This window comes from Rhinolophus hipposideros (genome assembly GCF_964194185.1).
Source record: "Rhinolophus hipposideros genome assembly, chromosome: 20".
NCBI lineage: Eukaryota > Metazoa > Chordata > Mammalia > Chiroptera > Rhinolophidae > Rhinolophus > Rhinolophus hipposideros.
Window position 1 is genome coordinate 21598867 of NC_138066.1, and position 10097 is coordinate 21608963.

Consider the following 10097-nt stretch of genomic DNA (forward strand, 5'->3'; position numbering starts at 1 on the left):
AGATTGGCCTGGTGCCAAGGTCCCTTCCCCACGGCTACCTTTTCATCTCCCCAGGACAAGAAGGACTTCGTAGACATGCGGGTGAAGCGGCTCCTGAAGGCCGGCGTCATCTCGGCCCTGGCCTGCATGGTGAAAGCGGACAGTGCCATCCTCACTGACCAAACCAAAGAGTTACTGGCCAGGTGCGCTGCAGTGGGCCAGGGCTGGGGTCTGAAGGGCCCAGGAGGATGGACAGGGAGATAGAAATGGTGGGGAGTAAATAAGGGAATGAGCCATTGGGGAGCCTAGAGAGGAGACTGAAGGGGATCAACATTGAAAAGTGACACGGCAGGGAGGTCATCACAGGTGGAAGTTTGTGTCAGGAAGAAAGAGGTCACTGTTCATTCTAGTTACCTTGTTCCCAGGTTTTGTGTGGGACCTGCTCTTCCAGAGATAAAAAGCACCGTTTCTGTGCAGCCTGATGGGGGAGGCAGACAGTCTCACAGTAACGATACAATGCAACGGGTGCCATGATGGGGGTCAGACAAAGGGTTGGTGGAGTATAATGAGTGGCAACCAACCAGCCAGACTGGAGGGGACGAGGGTGGGCATCCAGGAAGGCCTCCTGGAGGATGTGACAACTCAAGGGAACCCTGAAGGAATAAAAGGAGCCACCCAACTACAGGGGAGGGACGGTTTCCATGTAGAGGGAACAGCATATGCAAAGACATGGAGGATGGAGGAAGAATGAGTGAATGTGGGGTTCTTCTTCAATATGTCTGAAGCATGGAGTGCACAGGAGAGAGTAGTGCTACATAAGAACAGAGAGGAAGAAAAAGGCCAGGTTACAGAGGCCCTATGGTGCCTCAATGTTGAAGAGTTTCTCCTGGGTGGTAGGCAGCAAGGAGCCATTCATTAGCTCCCTAAATAAGGATGAGGTGGCTCTTTGCAGCCTCGCTTGGCCTCGCTTCCTCCCGAGCCACTTGTGTTCATGCCAGTATCTTCCCAAGCTGGGTAATTCGGGGGCATGTGCACACTGGTAGCACTTCCCAGGGCTTCACTGGGTCTGACTGGCAGGCATGCTGATGGCTGGAAAGGGTGTGCTGGTGCAGTAAACGTCCTTCATCCTCACCCTACAGGGTATTCCTGGCACTGTGTGACAATCCAAAGGACCGAGGCACCATCGTGGCTCAAGGTGGTGGCAAGGTAATAGGGCGGGATAAAGTTCTTGCCATCCTAGAAGGTGTGCTGCTGGGAAGGAGCACGTGTGTGTGTGTGTGTGTGTGTGTGTGTGTGTGTGTACAAGAAGAATGTACTCCCTGCCCCAACCTGGCCTCCTGGAATACCATCATTCAGGTATCTGTCTGTGTTCGTGGCCCCAGTCCAATTTCTGCTTGATTCTGTGATGTGTCGTGGGATTTACTGTGGAATTCCATCTCTCCTCTGGGCTGTTGGAAGGAAGCATGATGCAGATACAGACAGTGTGGACTTTGCTGTAGAAGACTTGTCCTTTTCAGCTGTGTAACCTTGGGCAAATTACTTAATCGCATCAAGTCACTGTTTCCTCGTCTGTAAAATGGGGGAAATATATCTCACATTCACTTCGCAGAATGTCACAAAGACTGGAGGAAATACATTTAAAGTATTGGCTCATAATTGGTGCTCAATAAATGCCTGCTGTTATTAGGTTTGACTTAGGCAGAAAGTAAAAAATCAGTGTATTGATCTATATATTTTCCCAAAGCCAACAAACATAAGGGTGGTGGGGAGAATGGGGGTGAATCCTCAATGTGTACAAGGGGAGAGCGAATCTGTGACTAAGTATTTCATTGTTTTCTATGACCCTCAAGCATTGATTATATCACAGACTCTTGCTGAACTTCTGATGGAACACACAGACAGTAGCTGGAGCGGGAGGATGTCTGTGACCAAAGAATGACTGTGCCCTTTCTTGCAGGCCCTGATTCCCCTGGCTTTGGAGGGCACAAATGTGGGAAAGGTGAAAGCGGCCCATGCTCTAGCAAAGATCGCGGCTGTCTCCAACCCGGACATTGCCTTCCCCGGGGAGCGGGTAGGTGTCTGGGTGGGTGGGATGAAGGGATGGAGGAAGTTCCTCTGCTCTGAGGTGCCTTTCCCCTTGTCACCTTGCTCCTGGCCTGGGAGGGGGCTTGGTGCTGTCACAGAGAGGGCAATGAATTGGAGACACACCTGGATTCTAAGCCTGGCTTTGCCTATGACTAACAGAACTGTCCTCTCAGGAACGTGCCTCATCTGCAAAGTAAAGGAAATGATCCTGCCTCTCAGGATCATGGTTAAGGTTGAATTAGACAATGGGGAGGCACATGCTTTGGAAATTCTAAAGCTGGGCATCTACACATGTCAGGAACTGGGGGAACATGATCTCCACCTGACCCTCTCCTCGACTCCTCTCCCACAGGTCTACGAGGTGGTGCGGCCCCTTGTGAGACTCCTGGACACAGAGAGGGATGGGCTCCAGAACTACGAGGCTCTCCTAGGCCTCACCAACCTGTCTGGGCGGAGTGATAAACTCCGGTGAGTGGGGTGTGAAGTGAGCAAGAGTGAAGAGAGGTGTCTCATGAAGTGTTTGGTTGAATTTCACATACACCATGGGCAGGACCTGCTCTCCTCCAAGGACAAGCTCAAAGGCAGTGGGGAGAAATGACAGTGGGAGGGATTTGAATTAGCCCTTGGAAAAACCATGTGGTCAATGTTCAAGCCAAAGGAGACTATGTAGGTACTTCTTTCTGAAGTAGTAAAAAGGTATCCAGGGGGATGGGTGGGGAGAAAGTGTATTCCTTCTCAGAAGCAGGGGATGGTGGAGTGTATTGGGTTGAGAGTCTTTTGGTAGCAAGTGGCAGAAAACTCAACTCCAGTTGGTTTAAACATAACAGGGGATTTATTGGCTCATGTAAATAAAAACTCAGGGGTACTCCAGATTCAGGTGCAGCTTGATGCAGGGGTTACAAAGCTGTCCTGGGGCCTGGTTCTCTGCACCTCTCTTGTCTGTTGTCTTTATTCTCAGATGGGCTTTTCCCTTCTCTCATTGTCATAAGGGTAGCTCCAGACCTCATATCTCCTTGGTTTCATACCATCAGGAAAGAGAAAGAGAATTTCCCCAGCAATAATACAAAAGAATCTCCAGCTGGGGACATGTTCACCCCAGAACCCATCACTACGGCCAGGATGCTATGCTACGCTGTCATGTAATTTATGCCCACGGGGGTCTGTCCTGGAGCTGGGGGCAGGATCCATGCCACCCAGACCATGCCAGCTAAGGGTGTGGTAGAGACACCACTAAGATGGGCAAGGGCCCCGGGTTGGCCCAGGCCCAAATGCTCACTGCAGAAGACTCAGTGGCCTCTCTTCCTCCACCCCTCCCACCCTAGGCAGAAGATCTTTAAGGAGAAGGCCTTGCCAGACATCGAGAACTACATGTTTGAGAACCATGACCAGCTGCGGCAGGCGGCCACTGAGTGCATGTGCAATATGGTGGTGAACAAGGAGGTGAGCGTGGGGACGGGAAGGGATGAGGGAGTGGAGGCAGGCCACAGGCCAGGGCCTGGTGTGAGATGGGGGCTATTGCAATGGTATTAAGGTAGCATTTTGCCTGAGAACCAGGAATCTTCGAATCTTTTCTAGATTACAGCCCCCCCCTAACTACCTAATTATCCCCTGCTCTTGCTAAGCCCCTGTGCCTTTAGGGACTACAAAGTCACTTTAGGGCAGACCTTGAAGGTCCATCTGTTGTGAGAGAAACATTCTGGGCTTCCCCAGGGGGAAGTGAGACCGGCTTTTCAGGCAACATCTACTCTTCAAGGAGTCTGTGCCTGCCTCTTGTCCCTGGTGTGGATAGCTGAATGTAAACAGAGTAGTGGGGCATGCTTCCTGGGGAACCCCTTATTTTCTCTAGCCTTTTAGCAGGAAGCGATTGTAGTCCTTTCATCTAGCTAATCAGGGAAGACTTCCTGGAGGAGGTGGTGTGGGTGAGCTGCTGAAAGCTCTGAGAGATCCTGGGTCAGAGAACGTGACTTCAGGTTCATCTCTCTCTCCCCAGGTATGGGCATTTTTTTTTCTCTGAGCCACATACCTTCTTCCCATAGGTGCAAGAGAGGTTCCTAGCTGATGGGAATGATCGGCTGAAGCTGATGGTGCTGCTCTGTGGGGAAGATGATGACAAGGTGCAGAATGCAGCTGCGGGGGCCCTGGCCATGCTCACAGCAGCACATAAGAAACTGTGCCTCAAGATGACCCAAGTGGTGAGTGTGCACGCTGGGGGAAAGGAAGGGCTGGGTGGGCTCTAGGGAATCTCCCCACCCCCAGGCCACACTGCCCTGTATGATTCTCTGGAGGGAGGCCAACCCCTATGGTAACCCCTCCCAGCCCCCTCGGCATCTGTTCCTACCGTTTAAAGGGAGGAGAGTCTATATCATTTGGCCTTTTATATTCATTATTTGGACTCTCCGAGTTTGCCAACTCAAATCCCTCCCACTGTAGTTTCCCACATTGCTTTTGGTGGTGCTTATAACTCATTACTTAAGAACAATGACAATAACAACACTAACTACTGCTGTGGAGCCCCGAGCTCCCCAGGAGAAGCACGGATGTGGTTGGGGTACTATGGAGAGCTTGTGGTTTGGCAAAGAGGCAGCCAATTGCTTAAGGGGACACGATGATCAGATCCTTTGATGGGACTGTGGCCATCACAGCAGGTGTAATAAAAGTGATATTTACACAGTCATGAACACGGGGGTGCAAAGAAACATGCATTAGTTCACCAGACTGAACTTAAGTTTGTGGCTGTCATCTCTACTGATGGAGAAAAACATAAACATCTCAATTCAAATGTACTCAAATCTGCTTTTAAGACAGGCTCCTTTAGAAACTATGGACTGTAAGGTGTGCAGCTGCCACCTGGACGGCTGGTGAAAACACTTTTCCCAGATGTTCTGATTCAGTAGGTTGGGGGTGGGATGTTTCTCGCCTGGGGACCACACTGAAACCGCTGCCCTAAGCAGCCTCTGCTGAGGTAACTGGTCACACAACTCCTGTCAACAGGGCCCCACGGGGCACTCTGTGACTGTTCCACTTAGTGGGCTCCAGGCGTTGTTCTAAGTGTTTACATCTACGAGGTCATTCTATCCTCCCAACAACCCTGCATGGTGGGTGTGATTATGATTATTCCGGTTTTACTGATGAGGAAACTGAGTGCAGAAAAGTAACTAACTAGTCCAAGGCCACACAGCTAGTTAGTTGGGAAGAGATTGGAATCCTTCAGGATTGCCGACCCACTCCTGGCCACTTCTTCCTTCCTGAGGGGCTCAGCAATCTTGGCTGCGTTCCTGTCCCCACACTGGCATCCTGGGGACTGTGTGATGCTGGCCAGACCCATCTTTTGTAAAATCCCTGTTGGATGCTGGACTTCTCTACAGTCTCACAGGTGCTGGGATACACCCTGAGAAGCCGGCAACAGTTCCTTCTGTCCTGGAATCTAGCCTAATAGGATCATCCCCCTTCCCTTAGCCCCCAGGGACTCATCCCAGGGAGCAAAGGACACTGGACCCATTATTAGTTACCCATCAGCATTACATCTTTCCCTGAACCCTACCACAGCTAGCTGAACTTTCATTTCCTTTCTTTGTGGCAGCAGACTCAGTGGAGAGTTTACAAAACTCTGCCTAGGAGCTCAGAAGCCAATAATATGCCTTTTCTTCCACTCATGTCTTCTCCCTATCTAAGAGCAGTGCATGTAGAAAGCTATCCTGCTGACTAATGGAGGGTAAGGGTAACAGGTACGAGGAAGCAAAGGGGAAATCTTTGAAATAGTGCCTAAAATCATCATGCCTTATCCACTTTTACTTGTTGGGCTCTCACTATGCTCCCGTCGCTATGCTAAGCTCTTTCCATGTATCATCTTACTAATTCATCACAACATTAAGAGAGGCATAGCAGATGACAGACAAGGCTCCCGAGGCTTGGAAAGGTTAAATAAGTTAGCTAAGGTCATACAGTTGGTAAGTGGCTGAGCTGGGACCTGAACACTCGTCTCTCTGACTCCAAGACGCATGCTGGTAACTAGTCTACTCTGCTGCCTGTGTCTGTTGAATGAGTAAGAGTCAAGTCTCCTGGTTCTATTCTCAGCTCTGTCTCTGTCTCCTGGGGGTGATCAGAGTGGTCTAGAGTCCTATCTTCCCCATGCACAATGGTTGGACTGCTTCATACTTGGGAATGAAAGAGAGAAATGGAGATGATACACTCCAGACTCCAGTGTTGCTTCCAGTTGAAGTCAGGGCTGCTGGAGTGCATACCTAGGACACGCTTGGAGCTCATGTCTCAAGGGGCACCTGGATTGGCAAAAACAGGCATTTGAGCACGTGCCCAGGATTAGAATCCTCCTCTCTGAACACCCTCCATCCTCATTCTGCTTAGACAGGCACTGAGCCTGCCTCCTAAAATGCTTCCTAAGATGCTTCCTAAGATCTTTGCTTCCTAAGATGCTTAAAAAATAAATGGATGGGTGGATGTTTATTCTGTACGATCCCTACATGTGTAACCACAGCTAAGTTACTTCCCCTACCTGGACCTTAGGCCCTCCACTTGTAAAATAAAAGGAATTGGATTATTTCAAGTTTCTTCTAGTTCTCCAATTCCTGCCCTGGCCCTGGTAAGGAGATGGCATCATCCAATTAGTCCCAAGGGGCCCAAGTAGGCAATATGCTGAGTTCTATACTTGACACATAACCAGATTATGTGCTTGCCCTTTCAGAGCCCAGAATTTGGGCCTGACTGATGCCTTCTGTTTGTCTTGTCCAAAATCTCCTCTCTCTGTACCTCCAATCCTTCAATCCTTCCTGATCCACCTTCCTCCCTCCAGACAACTCAGTGGTTGGAGATCTTACAGCGGCTTTGCCTGCATGACAAACTGTCAGTTCAACACCGGGGCCTGGTCATTGCCTACAACCTGCTGGTGGCCAGTGCTGAGCTGGCCAAGAAGCTGGTGGAGAGTGAGCTGCTGGAGATCCTGACTGTGGTGGGCAAACAGGAGCCGGATGAGAAGAAGGCAGCAGTGGTTCAGACAGCTCGGGAATGTCTCATCAAGTGCATGGATTATGGCTTCATTAAACCAGCATCTTAGACAGGTTCCCACAGGGATGCTGGGCTGATCCTATACTGTGCAGAGTTCTGAGCCGGGAACTCCTGAAGTGTCACTTCAGCGAGCGATCATAGCAGTGACAATGAAGTCTCCATAAAAAAAAAAAAAAGTTGCTCCCTGAGTTTGAATCTTCCCTTTTGCACTCAGTTTGTCTGTTTCATTGGCTCTCTTTCTGTCTGTCTCCCTATATCTGTCACGTTCCAGAAATTCCTAGAATCATTTTTTTACCCGTAATTTGGAAGGCAAGGTAGATAATTCTTTCTGTAGCCATTCCAAAGGCCAGGATAATGGTCTGAAGTTCTTCCTATTTTTGAAAATGAATTGTGTGGTAAGGTAGGACCTAACAGGTATATGAATATAAAGGTGAGTGCTATTGTATCTGGATGCCAATCTGTACTGGTTTTCATACTCTCTCTCCCATACTGTTTGAATAAGGCTGCCTGGAGCTGCGTGTTTCAGCTGCAGTGCCCTAACTCCATGCCCCTTCCCATCACTCAACTGTGAGGGAACTATAGTTCATGTTCAACAGTGTCACATGATTTTTGCAATTTGCTTGGGAAAATCTTCCAAGCAACATGGACATGATGAATACAAGTAAGCTCAACTCAAAATACTTTAAGCAAAATAATAACAATAATAATAATTCATTGGTTCATATTTCTTGTCTATCCAGCGAAAGGTCTGACATCGTTAGAGCCAGGGTTCAAATGTTGTCACTAATATTATTTTCCGTGTGGGTATCTTTATCTCTCTCTCATCCCCCTCCCCATATCTTGGCTTTGATTTCCTCTGGGCTGACCTTATTTTCTGGCAGGTTCTCTCCATGTGGTAGGAAAGATAGTTCCTAGAAGCTCCAAGCTTACATAGTTATTTAGTTCGTGATTGTGGAAGAGAAAAGACCATTCTCAATAACCCAGCCAAATTCCTAGCGATGACTCTGCTATGTCTAGCTTGCATCACATTTCCATTTATTGCATTAACAGAATAAAGAAGAAAAACAATATGATCATCTCAATCGATGCAGGAAGAACATTTGATATCATAAAACAATTCATGATAAAAATTTTCAGTAAACTGAAAACAGGAGACTTCCTTGGTCTGATGAAGATTATCTGTATTAAAATCTACAGCCAACCTCATATTTAATGATCCCCCTGAGATTAAGAATGAGACAATACTTGCTATTACCAATTCTATTCGGCTTTGTACCGGAGGTTCTAGCTAGGGCAATGACACAAGAAAAGGAAATGAAAAGCATAAAGATTGAAAACGAAGAAATAAAACTTTCAAATTATTCACACAACAGGATTGTCCATGTATACAATCTGAAAAAAATCTACAGATAAACTCTTAGAAATAGTGAATTTAGATACAAGGTCAAGTTACAAAAATCAACTGTGTTTCTGTATACCTGTAACAAACAATTAGGAAATTAAAAGTTTATTGCCATTTATAATAACAATGACATTTATAATAACAGAACATATCAAAAGCCTAGGAATAAATCACATGAAAGATTTTGAAGGACTTGATAGAAAACTATAAAATATTGAGAGAAATAAAACCTATATAAATATAGTACAATGTTCATGGATTGGGTGACTCAACCTTTTACAGATGTAAATTCTCCCCAAATTGACATAGATTTCATGAACTTTTGAGATTTTGGGGGGGTCAGAGGCTGAAGTTGTTTCTGAAATGTATATGAAAATACAGAGTCAAGAATAGTAACAACTGTCTTGAAGAATAAAGTTGGAGCAAACTACTTGAACAGGTATTGGCCTCATAAGAGGCCAATAAGTATGTAAAAGGTGCTCAATCTTACTAGTCATCAGGAAAATGGAAAATAAAATTATGAGAAGCCGCAGTAGACTCTTCAGAATGGCTAATGTTAAAAACACTGACAAAAACCAAGTATTGGTGGGCATGTGGAATGACTGAAACTCATACATTGCAGATGGGAATGTAAACTGCTATAGCCATTTAGGGAAATGTATTTGGCGGTATCCCCTAAAAGTGTTTGACAGTATCTACTAAAATTGAACCTATGCATGGCCAGCAACTCCTAGATACATAGCCAACAGAAATATGTACTTATGTGCAACAAAAAACATATACAACAATGAGAGAACATTTTTCATCATAGCCCTAAGTGGAAATAACCCCAATGTCCATAGAAAATAAATATGCCGGTATTGATAGGCCAATGCAAGTGAACAGATGATGGCTACATACAATATGGAGGTAACTTACAAACAATATTCAATGAAGGAAGCTGAACCTAATAGAATATGCCGTATTGTGAATGATTCCATTTACATAGGAATCCAGACAAAACCAGACAAAACTAAGTTTGTGATACTAACCGTCAGGATACTATTTACTTATAGGAAGCGGGTAGTAGATAGTGATGGGGAAGGGTACAAAGAACTAATTTTTGGTCTGGGTGTGTTCACTTTCATCAAGCTTATTATTTGTGCACTTTTCTGTATAATGCTGTTTTTAAAGACTTAATTTAACAAGTGAATAACGTCTTTCTCTTAGAATGTGAGGATTACATCAAATAATGTATCTAAAGCACCTGGTTCTTAGTATATGAATAGCCAATATTAATTAGCTCCCTTCCTTTAATGTTTGATATTCCCTGTTACTTAGGTTGTACGCAATATGATAGCAGGATGAGCTCCCCTTATTCCTGGATCTGTACTTCAACAGGTCACTTGAGAGTTGGGGGGATTGGCATGAAAGTAGTTTACATTTGCAAATTCATCCAAGGAATGGTGGCCACCTGGCCTCAGCGTGTTTAGGAAACTAAAGGGTTCTGGGCAGGAGAGCTGGTAGTAGTGAAATGGAGAACCATCTGGTCACCGGAGGTTCCAAGGTCAGAGTAGCCGGACCCATCAGAGCGGCAGTTGAAGTCGGATTGGATTCTACAGGCTCCCCCACA

At 46.4% G+C, this 10097-nt stretch overlaps 1 protein-coding gene across 2 annotated transcripts in view; it reads left to right on the forward strand.

The window, feature by feature from the left end:
* The window catches only part of UNC45B (unc-45 myosin chaperone B), a 29072-nt gene extending 19398 nt beyond the window's left edge, over positions 1–9674 (forward strand). Inside the window, exons 14-20 of one of the 2 annotated variants that reach the window (XM_081028821.1) lie at positions 55–182; positions 1119–1185; positions 1937–2050; positions 2417–2532; positions 3387–3504; positions 4101–4256; positions 6872–9674. In XM_081028821.1, the coding sequence (XP_080884947.1) occupies positions 55–182; positions 1119–1185; positions 1937–2050; positions 2417–2532; positions 3387–3504; positions 4101–4256; positions 6872–7132 (960 nt within the window). In that variant the 3' untranslated portion in view covers positions 7133–9674. The remainder of the gene's footprint in view (positions 1–54; positions 183–1118; positions 1186–1936; positions 2051–2416; positions 2533–3386; positions 3505–4100; positions 4257–6871) is intronic. The other variant, XM_081028822.1, reaches the window with a different exon arrangement.
* Positions 9675–10097: the final 423 nt, after the last annotated feature.